Source organism: Drosophila kikkawai, chromosome X (genome assembly GCF_030179895.1).
Source record: "Drosophila kikkawai strain 14028-0561.14 chromosome X, DkikHiC1v2, whole genome shotgun sequence".
Taxonomy (NCBI): domain Eukaryota; kingdom Metazoa; phylum Arthropoda; class Insecta; order Diptera; family Drosophilidae; genus Drosophila; species Drosophila kikkawai.
Genome location: NC_091733.1, coordinates 17,420,869 through 17,441,899, shown reverse-complemented (window position 1 = coordinate 17,441,899; position 21,031 = coordinate 17,420,869). Strand labels below are relative to the sequence as shown.

At 47.2% G+C, this 21,031-nt stretch overlaps 4 protein-coding genes across 5 annotated transcripts in view; 1 reads left to right on the top strand and 3 right to left on the bottom strand.

The window, feature by feature from the left end:
• Positions 1-4,323, bottom strand: part of sgg (shaggy) — a 59,978-nt gene extending 55,655 nt beyond the window's left edge. Inside the window, exon 1 of one of the 2 annotated variants that reach the window (XM_017162497.3) lies at positions 4,154-4,323. The gene's annotated coding sequence lies outside the window, so the exon portion shown is untranslated. Of the gene's footprint in view, positions 1-3,881; positions 4,026-4,153 lie in introns of those variants that run through there. The other variant, XM_041774982.2, reaches the window with a different exon arrangement.
• A 543-nt stretch (positions 4,324-4,866) lies between these two features.
• On the bottom strand, positions 4,867-15,113 carry Pi4KIIIalpha (phosphatidylinositol 4-kinase III alpha). Its single transcript, XM_017162490.3, has 10 exons — positions 14,744-15,113; positions 14,069-14,282; positions 11,969-13,030; positions 10,116-10,638; positions 9,079-10,044; positions 7,190-9,015; positions 6,193-7,109; positions 5,940-6,128; positions 5,629-5,875; positions 4,867-5,568 (listed from the first exon to the last, which is right to left on the bottom strand). The coding sequence occupies exons 1-10, from the start codon at positions 14,837-14,839 to the stop codon at positions 5,183-5,185; spliced, it is 6,426 nt and encodes a 2,141-aa protein (XP_017017979.1). The 5' UTR covers positions 14,840-15,113; the 3' UTR covers positions 4,867-5,182.
• brv3 (brivido-3) lies at positions 14,172-18,584 on the top strand. Its single transcript, XM_017162501.3, has 3 exons — positions 14,172-14,313; positions 15,609-16,594; positions 17,099-18,584. The coding sequence occupies exons 2-3, from the start codon at positions 15,677-15,679 to the stop codon at positions 18,446-18,448; spliced, it is 2,268 nt and encodes a 755-aa protein (XP_017017990.1). The 5' UTR covers positions 14,172-14,313; positions 15,609-15,676; the 3' UTR covers positions 18,449-18,584.
• Seipin (lipid droplet biogenesis associated protein seipin) lies at positions 18,455-20,698 on the bottom strand. The gene is made up of 3 exons (XM_017162504.3): positions 20,057-20,698; positions 19,232-19,719; positions 18,455-19,167 (listed from the first exon to the last, which is right to left on the bottom strand). The coding sequence occupies exons 1-3, from the start codon at positions 20,338-20,340 to the stop codon at positions 18,830-18,832; spliced, it is 1,110 nt and encodes a 369-aa protein (XP_017017993.1). The 5' UTR covers positions 20,341-20,698; the 3' UTR covers positions 18,455-18,829.
• Between the last annotated feature and the right edge of the window lie 333 nt (positions 20,699-21,031).

Below are 21,031 nucleotides of genomic sequence, written 5' to 3'. Positions count from 1 at the left end.
TAGATTTTTTATGTCGAGAAGAGTTGGCAACACTGAACGACGAGAACGAGTACGAGAGAACGAGCCTGGCGTTCTCTGAACATGCTCTGGAGAGAGACAGCAAGAGAGCGGTTATAGGAGCTCAACGAAAGGAGCACAGGATATCGCAGTCGGCGTCAACGTCAGCAGAGCAGTGACGGCGACGCAGCGCAACGCAACTAGTGCGAAATCGTAGCCAGCGTTTCTCGGTCAACGTTAACGACGACGCCGCTGCCTCTGCTGCGGCCGTTTTACAACACTGATAAAATTACACTGCTCCAATCGATTAACGAACGAAAAATTATGTCAGCGTAGCAGTTTTCCCGCCAAAATCAATAATTCTAGTTATATATATATTATAATTTTGTAATAATCCTTAAATCAAGGATTAATTTCAATATTTTATCTGATTTTCGTGCCCCATCAGAGAATTTATTTATACAAACAATTATTCTTCGAACTATCAAAAATCAATTACATAGTATTATAATTTTTAATCGACAACAACTGTGTTAACTACTGACAACAATTAAAAAAAGGGTTAATAAGAAAAGATAATATCCAAATATTGTAATAATAGTGGAATACTAAGAATGAATACTTAATAAAAATATGAATAATTATAATTCATTCATTGATAATCGAATTTACTCTGATGCAGGTTGGAATAATCGATAAAACTCTGGCAGTGTGCAAATTGTGTACAAAATATCGAAAAGGAAGTGAAATGACGCAGTCGAAGGACACCGTACACACACACACACACTTGCTAAGATATGTACGTGTGAGTAGTGTAAAAGTGTTGCCAACGAAACGCAAAAATCGGAGCACACACACATGCATGAGGAAAACAGCTGTGCCCGAAAAGTCCCGACTTTAAACTGTTTATTTCCATCTTTTTTATTTCTGTGGCGTTGCCAGGCAAGACACGTACACGTGCACAGGAAGTTGACAACACTGGCTCTGCTCATGCATGTGTATGTGCCTCTGCAAAAGTTTGTGGGCGTTGGTGTGCCTGTGGGTGTGATATTGTGCCATCATATAGCGTGCAATAGTTAACTCTCTCTCTCTCTCTCTCTCACTCTCTCCTGTCTCTACCACTTCCCGTTTGCACTTACACTTAGTTCCTTCCTCTGCTGCCCTCTCCCTCTCTTTTCGGCCTTGTCGCAGACACCCTCGCAACCTGCACAGCGAATTTCCTTAATACAGTAAAACCTTGCGAGTGCAACACATAGTAATTAGCTGGAAATAATTAACATTACAGATAATATAGAAAATTATTGTTTATTAAACGTGGTTGTTCTCCTTCTTATTTATTTTAATCTAAGGTTAACCCTAATGATAATTTAAATAAAAGTCTATTATCTTAAACGGCACTTTAACTTTGGGGACTGGTTTCTCTACTCACTGTTACAAAAAAAAGAAAAGGGTATTGTTCACCCGCTTTTATTATGATATAGAAAAATTACAGGCGAAAACTGTTTGTTTGTTTTGTTTCGACCCCAAGTTTATCTACATACATGGTTCTTTTCGTTCAGAAAAATACATTTTCAACTATGGCTTGTTTAGTTGAGGATGGGAAACAACTAACCGATAACCACAGTATTTGATTCTAAACACGCACCCATATCCAGATAAAGAACGACTACCCAAAGCTGACAGAAAATGGAAGAAAATCCAACTTCAAAACATTTTATAATTATGTGCTGCCGTCATTTTCAATGTCATTTCCAGTGCAAACGTTGCACTTTGCCGCAATAATGAAATACACAACAACAGGCGCGCACACAAAGAGTTTTCGTACAAAATTCGTTTTATTTAATTTAAATTCCTTTGACCGGCGGACTGTTAATTTTATGGAAACGTCGCCATAGCCGCCAACAGACGTCGTACAGTAGGAATTCAATAATTTGTATCATTAAAATGTTATCGAGCCGTTGAGAAAATGTTAATAAATTATATTCGCATCAAAGCTTTTTTTTATCAACTAAAAAAAATTGTATTCAGTTTTGGAAGATTTCATTAAAAGTCGTACATTTAGTTAACGAAACATTAAAGAATATTATGAATAGGACCAACTAACCACTGAATGATTAATTTCCCACCTTTCACATGACAAAAAATAAATAAATAAAAAAAAGACACATTAACAATTTATAATTTCGCTCGTTATTTCAAAGACATCTCCCCAAGTCTTTACCACTATAAATTATTTTTTTAAACAACAATTATTCTTATCGGTCGTTAATGCTAATTCATTACAAGGTAAATGATTATAAAACTCTTGTAAGCCTTTATTTTATTGGTGATAGAAAGCCCACAACTAAGATGATCAAAGAAAGAATAATAGCAATAATCAAAATCGCGAGAGAGCCCATTTTTTAAACATTTTGGATAAAGCAAATATATTTTACAATAGTAAAATACTATCTTTAACTTGTAAATATCAAACTAACACTGAACCAATGAAACTCCCTAAGAGGAAACTAATGTTTTTTTTAGATATTAACAATTTTGTACACCTTTAAATATGAATATTTTTTTACAGGACAACAAAAAAAAGAATTAAATAGATTTAAAGAAGATGTATAATTTAAAAATGCTTTAACATAATTATTCATTTTTTTTATCGAACATATTTTTAAATTGCGAGCTCATACATATTTGTTTATTTAAAATATTTTATTATTTTCAACGAATTACAAGCATTGAATTTAGATTCTCCACCAATTCCAGGGTGTCTGCACTGCTTGATTATATGTATTATATTCCTCTGGATAGGCTACTTACTTGGCTTGACTTTTGGCTCCACTGTGCGCCGGCAGCACTGCTTACGTCGACGTCGACGTAGGCGTGGGCGTTGAACGGACAAAATGTGCAGCTAGCTCGCGCTTTGGCGTGTGTGTTTGTTTGCTTTTTGCAAAAATTCGCATTATTTTTGTGATTCTTCCTTTTGTTTGTTATTTTTTACTTTGCTTGCTTGCAGCACTTAAAAAAAAATTACTCGATTATCGGAGGCACGCACACACACCACGCAGAGAGAGACACGCGACACTCACGGACACGGCACATATATACACACACATGTACACTTGTTCACCACAGCGAAGGTTCTGACGTCGTCGGCAGCGCCGCGACTGCGCGGCCGGCAGCGGGCGTGCTTGTGTAACGCAATTTCTTCGCTTTCCCAGAGCGTGTGTGCGTTTGTGCATTTTTACCAAGAAACAAAAAAATGTCACCTCTATTCGCAATTAATATGTTGTATCGTGTTTTAATTGCAAAGTATTTTCACCAATGCACACAAAAATAAAAAGGAGGCATGGTGTAAAAAAAACGAAAATAAAGAAGAAGCACACACATACTCTCGCACGACCATGTACAGCGCACCCATACAGACGCGAGCGGAACTTATTTATTTCAAAAGAAAATTATTAGATTCGCTCGTTTTTCGCGTTTATGTACATATACGCTTTCCTTCGTTTTTTCAGTTTTTTCTTGCTATTCATTTCCATTTTTTCGATTGCTTTCTTTTCCTCGCAATCGCACTCACACACACACACTCATGCGCGCTCTGCTGACTTTTTTGTCTTTTGCTACACCTTGCTTCCGTTTTTTATACCTTTCACAGTCGCTTCGCACAAAGGGGAAATTAAGAATTAGAATTAAAAAAATACAAATAAATGGGGGAAACCGAGGAAAACTCCAGTTGCGGCACTTTTCTTTCGGCGTTTCTTTCATTTATTTTGTGTATTTTATTTCGCACGAGAAATTTTTCGTTGGCACTTTTGCTACGCCTGCCTTGCACGCTCGTTTATCGCCACCTCCACTTTAAACTCTCGTTCTAATTACTTTACTTTACTTACAACGCGTGCGTTTCAATATTTTTTGTCGGTTTTATAGTTTTTTTTTGGCACTTTGCACTCTGGCGTTCTCTCGCTCTCTCCACTCGCCCCTTCTCGCTCGCTCTGACGGTCTCTGGGTTAATCGTGGTTTTTTTGTTCTTTTTCTTTGCGGACAACAAAAAATAAATGTATATTTTGTTAGGAATGATTATCGATATCGAAATCGACTATGGCGGATATATACAAACACAACAACAACTAGCCGAAGCAGCAACAACAAGAGCACTACTTACACTTTCACTAAAAACGAAAAAATAATATACAGTGCGCCGCGCGATCCCTGGTTTTGTGGCTAAAAATGCGCTTCGGTTGCCCAACGCGAGAACATTGCACGACAATTAGTTTATTCGATTGGACTTGCTAGGCGTACGTTTTTTTCGGCTGCTTTTTGCCTCAGCTTCGTTTCTGCAGGGTTGTTGATAAATATATCGATATTTTCCCTGAGAAGGGTATCGAAATCGCGATATTTTTCAGCAAATATCGATATATTTTGATCTGGCAACGCTGGTCGCGGCACCGAAAAGTATGGCAGCGTTGCCAGACTTTCCGTGAACCAGATCAAAATATATCGATATTTTTGCTGAAAATGATATCGAAATCTGGCGTTGCCAGACTTTTCGGCCCGAGCGACCGAAAGTGTTGCCAGTCTAGCTTATTTCAAGCCGACGCTCGTGAATTTTATCGTTTGTTTTAAAAATTGTACAGACTCAAAACTCAAAAGAAATGAAAACGATTAAAATACAGAAAATTCAATTTGATGTTACTAAAAATGTTGGCCTGAAATATGGCGCCAAGTTATGATTTTAAGTTCAGTTGCAATTTGAAACAGATAGTCAACAACTACAACTAAATATTTAGTTGTACTAGCAGATTAAGATTGTCCAAAAGCTAAAGTTCCGGTTCCCCACCCGTTTCCGCTTCGCCACCCTTCAAAAACACTATTAACTCGGTTTTTTTTTACCACTGTATAACATATTGCCCTATAATTGATTTAATATTTATAAATATTGTATAATAACGCATGTATGTGGCGTAAAATCCTGGTAAAGTTCAACATCTTACAAGTACGCGGAAACAAACAAGGAGACAATAGCAAAATACCTGAAAATACGGTTGAAAATACAAGGTGAAAGAATAATACGGTGTAAGGAGGATTGGGATGGGACTTGGACTTGGACTTGGAATTGGAATTGGAATTGGTATGGGGTTTCCCTTTGGCCAAACAACGAACAAACAACGAGCGAACAAGAGGCGGATGACTCCTAGTAGGGGATCTGGTTCTGGTAGTACTGGATCATGTCGTAGGTACGCGTGCGGAAGTTCTGGTACGAGTTGCGGATGACGGAGAGCATGTGGGCAGCCGCCTCCTTGTTATTCTTGGTGGCCACAAAGCGCTGCTTCAGCAGATTAATCGTCTGGCCACGGAAACACGGCAGCCCGGTGTCCAGCATCAGCGATACGAGCGACACAATAGCGTCCTGATATGGCCGGACGGCGAGGAAGGCCTGGACGCATAGCTCGCAGAACCATTTGAAGGCCGGCGAGTCCATTTTGCCGCCCATGATCATGACCATTTCGTCGGTGAGCTTCATGTCCGGCTCGAAGCCGATGTTGCCGCCGGGCGATGACTCGAACATAAAGCCAAAATCTGTGTGAGAGAAAGGGGGATAGCAATCATCATAGAGCATTAAGAGAGAGCTATGCTCACCTATGTGTATGATGTGGCCATCCTTGTCGATCATTATGTTGCCGTTGTGGCGATCCTTGATCTGCAACAGGTAGCCAATCAGCGAGTAGGCAGCCATCGACTTGACAAAGTTCGCCCGCGCCGCCTGGAACTCCTTGGAGCTCTCGTCCCCATACTGATGCTGGAAATACTCGGACAGGCCGCTGTCCGTCTGCCGGCCAAGCTGGTCCCGCGACTTGGCATTCGGCACGCACTCGATGACGCCGCACTGCAAGGCAAGGCATAGGAGATTAGGAACTCAAAATCAGAGTGGGCAGAGTGCCTGAACTTACACCCGGGGCGGTGGCCACCACGCGATAGGGGAACAGGAACAGGTCGAGTCCCACCTGCTGGAAGATGTTCTTGAAAATGGTGATAACCTGCAGGGCCAGCATATCCTGACGCACATCGTCGCCCACCTTAAAGATGGCCGCCTGCCACGACTCCACGCCCAGGGTCATCTTGGCATCCTCCTGGGAGTTCTGCCACAGATCAAGCCATCATCAGGTTAAAGGAGATAACAGGATTAATGCAGAAGTAGCTTACCGGGTTATTGGAAACCTCCATAGCTCGCGTCTCCAGCTCGGTAATGCCACAGCGATATACCCGAAAACGGGCCAGATACGGCGCCTTGGCCGCACTCTGCATGGGCGTGCCGCTGCCATAGTCAATGTCCAGGACCATGGCCTCCGGATTGGAGGGTAGATAGCATCCACCCTGGACCTTAATCCGGCTGAGCGCCGCCAAACAGGCATTCTTCCGCTCGATGCCCTTGGGGAAGGAACGGATCTCCCCGGAAACGGCCGTGATCTTGCCAAAGAAATCAAACTCCCGCTCGTAGAATCGCTTGGCGGCGCCCGAAAAGGAGGCAATGATGCTCTGCGACAGCTGATCCAATGCCTCGTACAGATTGGGGTCCCTGTGCTGCTGGTCCTCGTCCATGTACATGTTCGTCTGCATGTTCCAGATCAGCTGGTGGGCCACTATCTGCGATCGCCGCGATATGTTCTTGATGAACTCCACCACATAGCCCATGGTGTCGTGCCGGAGCGCCTGCACCAGCTGCGGTATGTAGGGCAGGACCGACTCGGCCGGATACGAGGATAGCGTCTTTACGGCATACTGAGCTGTAAGCGGATGCGAGGGATATTGGCGCGAGAAGTAGGCCAGCGCCTGGATGGGAGTGACCGGCGACCAGGAGAGTATGTACACCAGATCGGGACTCTCCTGCAGCAGGTTCTTGGTGGTGCACAGGTACTTGAGTGCCTCCGGAATGTGGCAGACGGCAATGGGATCGGAGCAGACCAGGCGGGAGACCTCCTCGTCAATGATTTCAGCGTTCTTGATGCGCTGCGGCAGGAAGACGGCCAAAGCGGGGTTGTAGCACCAGGCGAGGCGGGCATAGTCCCGCCAAACATTAGGCTTGTACGGTCGGGTGCGCCACTCGGTGATCTGTTCCTCGCCTGCGGGAAAACGGGAAAAGAGAGATTCATAGTCATGGGAAATCCCAGAGAGAGAGAGAGAGAGAGAGAGAGACAATTACCGGGCACTGTGAGGTCTGGAAGGCTGTTGGGATTGTACCACGTGATGAGAAACTCCAGCTCCACGGCCAGCAGCTCGAGGATCAGGTTGCGCTTCTTCATGTAGTCCTTGTCGTACGAGTCCTTCTGGTACTGAAGCCGCTTGGAGCGATTCGAGCGCTTCGACAGCGTCGACGTCGAGTGCGGAATCGTGTTGTACCAGCCGCTGTTGCTACCGCCGCCTGTGCCGCCCATGCCCATGCCCATGGCATTGCCGCTGGTGCTCATGGATCGTCCATAGTCCGAGGCCATGCCCCCGCCGCCGCTGATCAGGGATGCCGTCTCCGGGTTGGCCCGCACGGCCAGCATTTGAGTGGAACTGACGGAGGCATTGGTCAGATCATAGTCGCCCACCTCGGAGGTGACCAGGTGCTTCTTCTCGCTGCGCATCGTCTGCCAGAACTTGAGCAGGATCAAAATGTCCTCGAGCAGCTGCTCCCGGCTCTGGTTGGGGCACGTGGGTGGACCGCAGAAATAGTCCAAAGCGTTCGAGTAGATCCGCTCGCGGAGGATATTCCGCGCCAAAGACTTGGGTATGGTGTTGCCCTGCAGCAGCGACAGGCCGCACTGCAGTAGCTTGAACCGGCAGCCGACGGTGGAGACCTGGCGGTTCTGCTTGCTGCTCTTCAGGATGGGAAGACAGCGATGGAGCAGCAGGCAGAACATCTCCACCTTGTCGCGGTTGCAGTACTTGGCCGTGTCCACCATCTCGGAGAGAAGCTGCAGCCAGATCAGATGCGGAGCAATCAGGATCGGCTTGCACACGAGCCGGCAGCCCTCGTAGGCGGCCAGTGGATGGGTGACTTCCGTCTCCCAAGCGAACAGGCCCATCCGCTTCTCGAATGTCGTCTGCCAGGCGCTGACCATCTCCTGGATGAAGCACAGCTCCAGATCCTGGCGCGCCGTCAGCACCCACTGCCAGCACTCCACCGCCGTCTCCATGGCCGATTCGGTGAACAGCTCCAGCTGCGAGCTGGCCACCGCGTGCAGCAGCTTCCGGTCAATCTCCGAGCAGATGATCAGGTAGGCGGTGGCCCGCCATAAGGCGCCGCGATGCCGGGCATCGCTCTTCTCCGAGCACGCCTCCCACACGTCGCTGACCAGCCGGTCGGCCAGGCCGGCCTTGTCCCGCTCGCTGAGCACCGAAAGCAGTCCGCTGATCTCGCCGGCGTACTTGCTGCGCAAGCAGAGCACAGACACAAAACGCGGCGTGTCCGAGTTGACGCAGCTGGGCCGCTTGCTCAGCGTCCCCACAACCGAGCCGGGGTGCATGGCGCTGCTGCTGCTGCTGACCACCGAGTCGAAGGCCAGCGCCAAACCGCTGTGGTGGGCCAGCACGGGCGTGGGTATCTGGTTGGGATACTCCTGCAGATGCGACCGCGTCGATCTGGGCGCCCACTTCATAGCCTCGTTGACGATGCCCTGGCACCGGTCGGCAAAGTCCTTCAGGCGCAGCTCCCGCGCCGGCAGCGAGTCCATCAGCTGCAGGGTATATGGTGTGGAGACCACCCGCAGCGTTGGCGTCTCCTCGTTAGGGTCCAGGCTGAGGGAGTAGGCCAGCAGCTGGAGGATGTCCAGCATGCACCAGAGGACGCGCCGGTTCCACAGCAGGTGGGGGAACCGGTCCACCAAAAACGACAGATACTGATCGGCCACCACCTGGATGGGCTTGTGGATGTGATTGAAGTAGACCAGCAGCAGCGTCGCCTGCGACTCCAGCACCTTCTCCCGGATCTCGTCGTGGGCATACAGCACATTGCGGAACTTTTCAAAGACCTGGTCGGCCACGCTGTCAGAGAGGGATCAGAGATTAAATACATTCCTAGACTGATTCCTCCTCCAAAGATCTTACCACTTGACACACTGCCAGATGCCCGTCTTGTCCCGCTGCAGGGCCGTGTCGCAGAGATAGCTCATGATCGGCTCCAGACTCGGCTCGTCCGCGTTCTCCACGCGCAGCATCTCCAGCCAGTAGACGCTCAAGAGGTAGGTGCACTGGGCAAAGGTCAGCTTGTTGATGGCCGTGGCCACATTGTCCGTGGAGTGCTCGAGCAGCACAAGGATTTGGCTGCGCAGCTCGTTCACCGAGTCGCTCTTGATGGCCAGCGTGTAGTTGAGTTCCCGCATGTCTGACTTGTGGGCGGTTTGCGAGATAAGGAGCGGCGACTTGGCAGCTATCTGCTGGACACCCTGATACCAATCGGCGGGCCACAGGCGGGCATTGGTGAAGCCCATAACAACACAGTAGGCCCAAAAGTCCTTGAAGAGCTTGTGCAGGCGCTGGCGGGGATTCTTGATCGGCGGAAGGCGGCGCACCAGTACCGCAATCACCGGTATCAACATGCCCAGATTACCTGCCCGGGAGCTGGCCTTCTGGGCGCCCGGTGTGTTGTCGTAGCTGCGCTCGCCATCCAAACCGATCTGGACGAACAGCTCTAGCAGTTTGCCCAGCAGCTCCAGCATCTCAGCGTCGCCCTGGATGTTGGCCGCGATATTGCCCAAAGCATTCACCACCGCATCGGAGACATGGTGGAACTGTTTCCGGTGCTCCGGGTCCGAGGTGTATGCCAGCGAGGCCGACTGTACGGTCACGCGAGAGAACATCTTCATAATCTCGTCAAAGACATGCGTCTCGCACTGCGAGATGATCATGCAGCCCAGCTGGTCGACGATCAGGGCGTTCTGCTCTGAGGGCACCTTGCAGAAGCGCTGGATGAAGAACTGCAGGATGTTCTGGGTCGTCTTCGAGGTGTCCTTCAGCGCCACAGCCACGTGGCCCAGCATCACGATGATGTTTAGGCTCACCAGGTTCGATTCGCTTTCGATTCGAGCGGTAAAGAGATGAACTAAAGTCATGAAAAGTCATATTTATGGGGGAAGAACTCTCACCTCTCTGACTTCTCGGCGGTAAACAGGCGATTGGATACATTGGCCACCAGCGCCGGGACACAGAACTGGTCCAGGGTATGGGCCGCTCTCAGGGCAATGGACAAATTCTCTATGGCGGCATCCCGCAGGGCCTCGAAGGCGGCATGGCCACTCCGGCCTGTGCCGCCGCCGGGACCGCTGCTGTTTGGCGTCTTGCCGGCGCCATTCTCCCCAAAGATATCGACGACAGCCCGCGAGTCCGAATGCTGTACCACAATCTTGAACGGCGTCAGCTCCTTCTCCTTCTTCTGCTGGGCCAGCGTCTGCATGGCGTGGGCATGCAGCTTGCCCAGAATGGGGCTGGGATCCACCAGGAAGTCGCGCAGATACGAGATCGAGGTGCCCGCTATGTTGGGGAACTTCTGGGCCAGCTTGCCCAGCCCCTCCAGGCAGACCATCAGCAGCGGCATGTGATCCATCACGATCTTGTGGCTGAGCACCAGGTTGAGCTTCTGGGAGAGCCGGCCGCACAGCTTGTCCGCCTCTGGGTTGGAGAGGAGTAGGATTAGGAGTGGTAATATTAATATTTTACATTTGCATCATTTTGTTGCGATTTCATTTTCGCTTGGCAAACAAGGGAACGAGGAACCAATAATTAGAATTAATCTGGGATGCGCAGGAGGAGGATGTGGTGGATCTGGAGGCGGATCATCATGTTGCAACATGCAGCGAACATAGGCCAGGCAAAATATTAACAATAATAAAAATAATAGGCCACAAAACCGAACGATAAGCGAGATGGAGATCTTGATCTTGCTTCTTTTTGCTAATTTCATTAATTTCTTTCAATTTACATAAATTTGTGCCGTTCTGAAACATTCAGTTTTGTGGCTATATATGCATGTATGTATGATTGTTATAGAAAAAATCAAAACTAGGACAATAACACTGCTTCTCTTGACCTTTCTTCAATAAAAATTGCAAGCCATTCTGCAGGGATGGCACATTATAGTCGACGTCAACTGAACAATATTCCGGGTTCCGGCCACCAAAAAACACACAAAATTACAAACAAAAAAACTATAAGAAACTAAAAGGAAATTAAAGGAAGTTAACTCAAAAATTAATTTGTTCAAAAAAGAGCGAGATAGAGAAAGAGAGCGAGAAGGGGAGAGGGTTTAAACAAACTTTTATAAGAGGAAAAGTGAAATGTTTAAGAAACCGATCGATATTTTTAATTAGCATCAACAGTCGAGGTGATCTAGCCATGTCCATCTGTCCGCTTCTATATTTTAAGTCTCCCAGAGTAGTTATTTGCTCGATTTATTGGTATGTAAAAATCGTAGGTGTGCTTTAGACCTGGTTCTTCTTCTTTTGCGGCTTTTAGGCGGACAAAACGTCCTATTCAGGCTCATGAACGTTAATAAACTTAATCATCTGTCAAGGATTTTGTGAAAGCAACACCAAATGCTATCATTTTCGTAACCTAAGTAAGATTTTAATTGCGGCCCTTTTGCGACATCATTAGCGGGTAGAATAATAATAGAATTCGCGATTCTTGTCCGTTTGCGCGTCCGTTTTGAGCATTCAGCAAAACTAATGCGGATAGTCAATTTCTTAGTCCGTATTTAATATCTTTAGCGGACATTTTTCGTATCCACCCGCTTATGTTTGCTTTCTTTAACTGCTGGGAAGCTAAATATATATGCTACCAAGTCCCTTTCCCTTCTCTTTCGATCTCTTTTTCTCTCGTTGGCCCTTGCTATATTTTTGAGCTGGTTTTTGACATTTTGCATTATTGCCATTTGGTTATTGCGCTGAGCTGGAATTTATAGATCTGCAAAGTGTGCGAGCACAACAGGCTCTTCGCTTACCCGTCTCATCGCGTATGGCCCAGACCAGAAGGTCCACACAAGCCGCGTTGGCCATCACATTGACCTTGTACTTGTTGACCACCGCAATGCCGTTCTCCTCGCGTCGCTCTCGCTCCTGATCCTGCTGCTTGTTCTGCAGCTCCGTCTGCCCGTTGAGAAACAGCCGCTTGACGAACTCCTGGACATCCTTGGTGAACGGTGTTGGCAGGTCCACCTGATGCTGCAACAACTCGCGCAGCAGGGTGACCAGCACCAGGTTCAGTGTCTCCGAGAAGCTCTTGTAGCAGTAGCCCTTGATTTGGTGCAGCGAGAAGATATCGCTGGCCTGCTCGTCCAAGTGCTCCAGCGTGTCCTTGGTGAGCAGCTTCTTGGATACGGCGAATATGGTCTGCAGATGCTGGATGGGAAACGGGGGCACACGGTACATGGCTCGGGGACCGGGGCCGGCCTTCGTGGGCGACTCGCAGACACGCATATTGGGGAACTGGTTAAAGCTGGAGCCGTAGCGCGTGAAGAAATGCGTCCGCGGATCGTACGGCACTGAGAAGTAGCTGTGCAGCGACGGCTTGTGCTTGCCCGCGGTGTACCGATGACGTGCATCGTCATGCGCCTGCGCCTGCGCCAGGCTCCCGGACATCGAGCGGGGTATTATGGGTCGGAATTGGTGTGTGGCCGCCAGGCGTTCACTGCTGCTAAAGGAACCGCCACAGGTGCCGCTGGCACTGCTGCTTGAGCCACCATTGCCGTCGCGACCCCATCCGCGTTGGATGGGCAGCAGCTCCGGCGGAAAGATGCGGCACAGCAGCGGTGGATCGTTGCCGGCATAACGACCCATCGATCGCGCCAAGCCAAAGAGCAGCGGCACCGTTGCCTTGCACAATATTATCGGTGGCGGTGCCGAGCTGCTATCCCTGCTGGACTTGACAATGTTGGCCAGGGCACCGAGGGTCTCCACCTGATTGAGAATGATCTCCTCGCGGGAATCGGGGCACTTGGCAGCTATATCCGAGAGCAGGGTGTTCAGACAGAAGCTGAACTTCTCCGCCGAGGGAATGCGAATGCCTGTTGGTAAATATACGAATATATAAACAAGAAAGGAAGCTAACTTCGGCACGCCGAAGTTTGTATACCCTTGCAGATTGGTTTCGATGTTTATATTATAGATTTAAATGCTGAAAACACTCACAAAACAGAGTTTCATTACATTTTACCTATACTTATTATGTTTACAGTTTGACAGTTACAGTTTTACATTCCCAGCTTTACATATTTTATACATTTACCGATCGCTTCTATAGCAGCTATATGATATAGTTGTCCGATTTTTATGAAATTTATACCAAAATTCTAGAATAATAAAAAAAGCTTATATCTCAGAGTAGATAAAAATTGGTTGAAAAACAACGAAGCTATAATTTTCTTCCTATTAATTTCATGATCGTTCCTATGGCAGCTATATCATATAGTCGTCCGATTTTCATAAAATTTTTACCAAAATTCAGAAATAATATAAAATGGCCATATCTAAAAAATAGTGTAAAAATGTTGAAAAACAGCAAAGTTATAATTTTTTTTCTAAAAATATATTGAACATTTGTATGGCAGCTATATGATATAGTCGTCCGATCCGGCCCGTTCCGACATATATAGCAGTGAGAGCATATAGAAGACTATATGCAAAGTTTCATTTAGATAGCTTTAAAACTGAGGGACTAGTTTGCGTAGAAACAGACAGACGGACAGACGGACAGATGGACAGACGGACAGACGGACATGGCTAGATCGACTCGGCTGTTGATGCTGATCAAGAATATATATACTTTATAGGGTCGGAAACGTCTCCTTCACTGCGTTGCAAACTTCTGACTGAAATTATAATACCCTGCAAGGGTATAATAAATAAATATAAATATTTAACATGTTTATAGCGAATTTAGTTAACCCTCTAGGGTTAAGGTACAATTAAAAGTTTCTGTTTTAAGTTTTGGGTTTGAAATATTTTCCAATCACATTTCAAAGATTTCCGTGTCAAAGTGACTGCATCCCATTGAACATTTCGTATTAAATACTTAAAAAAAAAAAAACTGTAGAAAAACGTACGCTCAATTTTGCTGCTTCGGGCATCATCGATCCAGACGGCCTTCGGCAAACATTTGGCCAGACGCAGCAAATAGGGCACGATCTGGGATTCGTGCTGGCAGCCACCTTCCAGGAAGTAAATGCCCAAAGCAATCACCGCATCCTGAGCCCGGGTGTCCAAGCAAAAGACACCGGCCGCATTTTCCTGTGGGCAGTACCGGAAAAGGGTCTGAACCTGTAAGGAAAAGGAGATTACAGTAAATAAAGTAAGTAATGGGTATTAGCATTGTTTTTTTTGTTTTTTTTTTAACATATTATTTGTGGTTTTATTTGGAATCTAGAATTAGTACAATTACAAGTACAAATTATCACTAATCTGTACTTACTACTGATATTATTAAGCATCTATATTGTTTATTCTTTTAAATGCTTGCACTTTTTCAATTATTATTAGGATTTTAATTCGATAACACCCAAAAGCCACAAAGATAAAGTATTGAACGGAATAATATTGGGGCTTCCAAGTGGCTACATCATCACTAGCCAGCCCCACACCGTCACCCACGCCCCCCACACGCATGTCTGTTTTTTCTTTTTATGGTCACCCCCCGTTCAAGGTCGTGCGAAAAAGTCGATGATTGCCACGGCGGGCACTTCCGCTAAAAGCAGTCCCCGTGCCCGCTGGTGGGATCGTACCTTCTCCCAGGGCGTCGGCTGGATTCCGGCCAGGACGCGGGCCAGGCACAGGACCGTACGCTGGTACGTGTATTTATCCGAGGCGGTCATCGTCATTGTTGCTCCCGCTCTCCTCGCTCCGCAGCGCTCCTCCACCACCTACACCCAGCACCTCCTCGGCACAGCTCTGATCCAGGGTCTCCAAATGCCGTTTCTCGTTCCTCGTTCGTGTCTCGGTTGGCTATCCGCCTGTGCGTGCAATTTGTGTCCAAATGGGCTCGCTAGGCCTTCGTCATTATCGTTATTTCGCTTAAGAATCGGTTTTATTCGTTTTTATTTTTTTTATTTTGTTGTCGGCCAGTGTGACCGTTTGATTACCGCTGTGATTAGCCAACTGGTTCGATTGTCCAACTTATCGCTATCGTTGGGGCATTGGCAACTAGTTCCGTTTGTTAACTTGATATTTTTGAATTTAAAAAATAATTTATTTAATAATATAATATTATATTTATTTCGAAGGGCGAAATAAAGGTAAAAATTGAAGCTGTACTCGCGTAAATACTTAATATTAGTATACCTTTCTTAAGTGATTGTAACTTTTTTATTTTATTAAAATAAAAATAAAAAAATTAATTATAAATACAAATCATTTGAATTTTTGAGATAACGTTCCTTTTAATTTTGGCAATGAGTAAAAAGTTTTCAAAAATTCAAACAAGAAAGTTTCTAAATTTTCTGTTAGCTTGAATATTTATTTAAATAAAATAATATTAAAAAAAAAACGTACAATGAGGACTTTGAGAAAGTAACCCTTTTAATCACTTTTAGTAACGCTCGTAATCCAGTGAGCTTTCCTTATTATTTCCAACCTTTTTCCTCCCATTAGAAACTCCCACAGATTTTCAAATAAAAGAAAGATAAGGCCTTAAAACAGCCTTGAGATCCCCTCTAGAAATGGTGCGCAAACAATATTGGATCAAGTTCTTCATAACCGTGGTGCTCATCATTCTCCCCGTGACTGCCATGGGACTCATTGCCGGCTTCAAGCACGAGGAAGTCAAATTCAAGAACATGCTGTCCAGCATGGTGATGGTGCTGCTGTTTCAGTACTTGCTCGGCGATCCAATCCGGTTCGCCATTCAATCGATCGACGAGGCATTCTGGCCCCCGCCCATCTATATTCCGCCGCGGATGAAGGAGCCCGACACCATTAACCGGGTGGACTTTCTCAAGCAGCGGCTGGCCAGCCAACGGAGGAATCTGGTCATATCATCGCGGTACCGCAACTGGGCGGTTAACGAGAAGTATGTGCTGATCGCCCAGGACCTGCTCATCTATTGCAAATATTTCCTCTGCCTAATGATCATGGTGCTGATGTCACGGGACGAGACGCACTACCACAACACGCGCAGCATCCAGAGCCTCTTTTGGAACAATCACACGGACTACTATGGCCTAAAAGAGGTGTACTTTCTTAACCAACTGTACGATTTTATCGAGTCCACACTGGTCGTTGCCTTCAATGCCAACTTAAGCCGCTTCGGCGGCCCAGGCTGGGTGCACGCCGAGCAGACGGTGATGCTGGGCGTGATTAGATTGCGCCAGGTACGCGTTGAAGATACCAAAGTTGGCTGGACAGAACCCCAGTTCTCCGACATGTACTACATGCCCGACTGGCAACTGCCCTATCGCCGGCTCCACTATGCGGATAAGTACTGGCGCATTTACGAGCCCTGGATACCCATTACGATCAGCTTCGAGTTTCTCGACTGGCTCCTCATGAACTTTGACCATGTGGGCTATCTTCACAGATATCCGGAGCTCATCGGCTATGTAAGTCTGCTGGCCAGGAGTGTGCCCAACAACTTGAAGGTGGGTATTATTTTTAAATGTGATTTTAAAATGAAATATATAAACTAGAATAACACCAGAGGAATGTAGGACCAATATCATAATGGAAATATCTTATACCTTGATATAGATATCTAAATGTTAATTACCGAATTAACCTTAAAATATTTATATTCTGGAAAAATATGTATGCCCTTCCTATACTAGTCTGTTTCTTGCTTCACTTTGCTTGTACATTGCAGGCAAAGCGTGGGGATAAAAACTCATATCTCTCTCACGGCAAAGATCTTCTTTAAAAAACTATGCGGACTTAAGACATAAAAAACTGATTTAATATTAAATTAAACCATATTTAAATTACACAATCTTTTTATTAGAAAATCCTAGCTCCCCTAGAAAAGGGAAGGGTCCCCTGGGAGACACCTATTTATCCAAGACTGAATTCTTGTTATTTTGTTTATTTTATTTTTGTAATATTATACATGTTTAAAGAAGAACTACTCACTCTACCCCCCTTTGGCTTAGATCTTGGACTATCTCATCGAATACCATTGGCTGTCGCTGAACACTTCCGCGGTGTTCATAGACTTTACACTGTACAACGTCGACGTGAATCTGTTCAGCATATGCACGCTGCGCGTGGAGAAGACCCCCTTTGGGCCGGTGGTGCCGCAGGTGGACGTGGACAGTTGGAAGCTGCTTGAGGAAACGGACCAGATGTCATACACCAAGCTGGCCTCCTTGTCTATCTACTTGGTAGTGCTGATCCAATACGCTCAGATGGTGGTCCTCAAAATGTGGTACGAGCCGAATCTGCTGAAGGACGTTTGGAACATACTGGACATACTCATCATACTGCTCAACGTGGTGGTCATCGTGATGGTGCGGATGCGCGAGGCGCTCGTTAACAACATGCTAGTTAAGGTGGCTGGGACCAGCAAAATGGAGTTCATTGACTTTCGTCGCCCGTCGCGCCTGTACGAGATGTCGATTGTAATGGTGGGCTTTCTCATATGCCTCACCACGCTCCGGCTGTGGCGGGTGCTGCAGTTCTCCAGCGTGTTCATGATATTCACCCGGAGCCTGTACTTGGCCTGGACGGGCGTGGCCAACACGGCGATGGTGATCTTTGTCTTCCTCATGGGCTACTGCCTTGCGGTGGTGACCATAAATGGGAATAACAGCGAGCACTTCGTCGGCCTCGTAAAGGCCGTAGTCATGTGCATGTGCTTTGCCTTTGGTTTCAGCAGCTCGGTGAGGCCCTCGGAGCTGTTTCATGGCGGCAGGGTGCTGGGCATGATTCTCTACGCCATTCTGGCCTTTGTCCTGGCCGTCCTCCTGATCAACTTCTTGGCCTCGCTGATCAATCACTTCTTCATCGTGTCCAGGGCGATCCGTGACGCGCAGCCCACGTCGGGCATAAACTTCCTTCAGTTCCTGCGCGTCGAGTATCCGACCTTGTTCGGGTGCTTCCGCAAGCTGCCCTGCTGCCGGGGGCTCTACGTCCGGAACAAGCGAACGGTGGCGGAGAATGTTAAGCGAAAGCTCGATGCCATAGATGCCTCTCGAGCAATGCGGCGGCGCAAGCTTTGGGGATACCGAGAGCAACGTGAGAAAATGTCGCCGGAATGGGAGAATTTGAAGTATCGAGATCGTGGCGAGAAGCTCATCAAAGTGGGCAAGCTCCTGTCCGACCAGCTGAGCCTGCTCGAAATCTTCCTCTTCGATGACGTTGACAAGGATCTGCTGCATGACGAAGATGGTAATGATGAGGTGGAGCCAAGGCGGAAAGGGAAGTGGTGGCAGCGCTCCAAGTCAAAGTCCAACTACCGGGTTGAAGTTCAGGAGAGCGAAACCCGTGAGGCCGAGGTCTAAAGATCATTGTTTTTTGTTTTTGTTTTGTCATTTATTCTTAGAGTTGATTTTCAGGGTTAACCTAAGCCAAGGAAAGGGATCTAATTGAATCATTAAACCACCTTCTTATCCTTGTTTAAGCTGCTTTCCAAATGCATCTAAAGCTCACCGCTCTCTTTAATTTCCTTAGACGATTCCTAACCATATATTGAATATAAGGATCCTGGCCTCTGGCACAGGATTCGGAGCATTTTAAGTGGCGAGTCCGCTGGAATACTTCAGTTGTGTTGCTGTCGGGGTTACGCTAAACTTAGTCCTACTATCCTAGTTAGTCTTTGGCTCAAGCGTCGCATGGGCGTTTGGTGGTTTCGGCTCCTCCTCCTCCTCCTCCAACTCGGTAGCCTAGTGATCAGCGGTGGTCTTCTTCTGGACATGACGCTGACGCGGCTTGCCGCTGCCGGACTTTACCATCACCAGATCATCCGCATCCGATGTGTCATTGAGCGGATCACCGCCCACGTCCGCTATATCGGACTTGTCGTCCGCATACGCAACCAGATCGTCATCGCGCAGGCTGCTGGCGCTGGAGAGGATCACGCTGCCGGCGGCGCTGCCGGGCTGCAGCGTATTCGTGAGACGGGCATACTTGATTTGCAGGCTGTGCAGCCAGCTGGCGTCGGACCAGTGGTACCAGCTGAGCAGAAAGACGACCAGTATAAAGAACAGATTGGTGCTAATGGCTGAAAGACAGGACAGGAAGCAGGATTAGCAGGTACAAGGTAGCCAGAATCAAGGTCAACATACCCACTATGGCCGACAGGACGGGCCAGTTGAACATGATGTACCGCAGCCCGGTAAAATCAGCCACAATATGCAGCGTCACCGTGTAGAACTGTATCTTCTGCGACTGGATCTCCACATAGACATCCGTAATCGGATGCTGGCGCTCCTCCAGATACCGCGAGAATATCTCCACCGGCACCTGCTGGAACTCCTCCTTCCAGCCGAGCACATACAGCGGACTGAGCGCCCACGTAGAGATCATTCGGATGAGCGGCGAGCGGTAGCGCATCATGGCCGAGCGACAGGAGTGACCGCGCAGCATTGAATCGTAGTCCCTCATCTCGGCGCACACCATGAACATGCCCAGCTCCAGGTTCTGCGGTGATTCCGGCATGTCAATGTTCACGATCACCTTGTACGCCTGGCCCACCATCAGGAGCTGTTGCTTCTTCGTCAGCGAGACGTGGGCATGCGGAAAGGTGCAGGGTGTGCTCGTCTCCAGGCAGGTTCTGCAAGCGAAGAAACAAAATTTCTAAGTGGTCAGATAATTTTGCTCATGACACCATTGCCCCCAACTGCAATAATCAAACTGAAACCCCTGACAGTTGGCCCGATTATGGCTATTTTTATGGCCAGCAGTCATTAAGATAAGCTCAGGGTACACGGGAAAGCCAATTGAGCCATGCTTGGGCACCTATCTAGTTCCATGATCGGAAAGAGAGAGGGAAATAAAGACGAGGAAAGACGGAAAAAGAGAGAGCCTGACAGCCTACATGGCTCCTGGCTTCAGTGTTCCCAGATCAGGGGTTTTCCCGCCCAGAACTTCAGCCAGACAACAAAACTCACTTGAACTGCATGTGGACAGGACGTGTGTGCGAAATGGCCGGCATGTACATGTAGTAGAAGGCGGCGTACATGAAGACCGCCAGCCAGATGATGAGCACCACGGCAAAGGCGATGAGGCCCAGGCGGAGTACTAGCTCCCGAACCGTGCCCACCTTCTCGTCCGCCTTGCTTCGCACGCGATCGTACACGTTCCAGCCGAGATTCAAGGCCGGGCGGACAAAGAAACGCCGGCCGAGGCCCAGCGGATCCAGGCAAAAGACCACGAAGCGCAGCAGGAAATTCATCGTGACGTCGTCGTCAAGTGTAGGAAGTTGCAACTGAATCCCCCGGCGACTAAACAGCAATTAAGTAAGCTTAACACTCGGCGTTTTGTGTGGTTGTCGATTCGTTATCAGTTATCAGCACGCCGACCGATTGCTTATCGACTTCGATAGTGGGGACTGGGACTGGGTCTCGGCTCCGTTCTGCTCTCTGCGCCCGGAGATTTGCATAGTATTGCTTCGCTCCTTCGCTGCTCCTATCTTTCCTATCGGCGGCTGATTCATATATATAGCAGCTCCAAACCAGACGTTGTACCGGCTCAAAGGTCAAAGCCACAAGTGATTTCGCCGGGGCGTTTTTTTCCAATTCCAGGTTTCTGTGGGACGATAGACGGAAGAATTACACTGGTCAGCAAGCAGTTGATCCTCTTCAAGGAGTTTTGGGGAAATCAACTTAATGGGATGCAAAAAAAAAACTAGTTTTATGTTTCAAAAACTCATAAGCCGGTGATTTTTTATTTAATATTTATATTCTTAAAATAAATAATAATAAATAATTTAATTCAAATATGAAATAATTAGCAATTGAATAATCATTTGCCAATTTTTTTTTTAAAGTTCACATCTTATAATCCATTATTAATAATAGAATATAGATCAAATAGTTTACCAACTTTTCAGGTTTAATTAAAAAATTAACGTTAGAACTTGTTGC

Bases quoted from the DNA above. Each gene is read 5' to 3' on its own strand.
- Pi4KIIIalpha (XM_017162490.3), bottom strand. From the start codon at position 14,839: ATGACGATGACCGCCTCGGATAAATACACGTACCAGCGTACGGTCCTG. The intron at 10,045-10,115 runs GTGAGAGTTCTT...TCGAATCGAAAG, and splicing joins ACCGCCGAGAAGTCAGAGAG to CGAATCGAACCTGGTGAGCC. The intron at 7,110-7,189 runs GTAATTGTCTCT...GTTTTCCCGCAG, and splicing joins TCCAGACCTCACAGTGCCCG to GCGAGGAACAGATCACCGAG.
- brv3 (XM_017162501.3), top strand. From the start codon at position 15,677: ATGGTGCGCAAACAATATTGGATCAAGTTCTTCATAACCGTGGTGCTC. The intron at 16,595-17,098 runs GTGGGTATTATT...CCTTTGGCTTAG, and splicing joins GTGTGCCCAACAACTTGAAG to ATCTTGGACTATCTCATCGA.
- Seipin (XM_017162504.3), bottom strand. From the start codon at position 20,340: ATGAATTTCCTGCTGCGCTTCGTGGTCTTTTGCCTGGATCCGCTGGGC. The intron at 19,720-20,056 runs GTGAGTTTTGTT...CTTCGCTTGCAG, and splicing joins CCTGTCCACATGCAGTTCAA to AACCTGCCTGGAGACGAGCA. The intron at 19,168-19,231 runs GTATGTTGACCT...CCTGTCTTTCAG, and splicing joins CGTCCTGTCGGCCATAGTGG to CCATTAGCACCAATCTGTTC.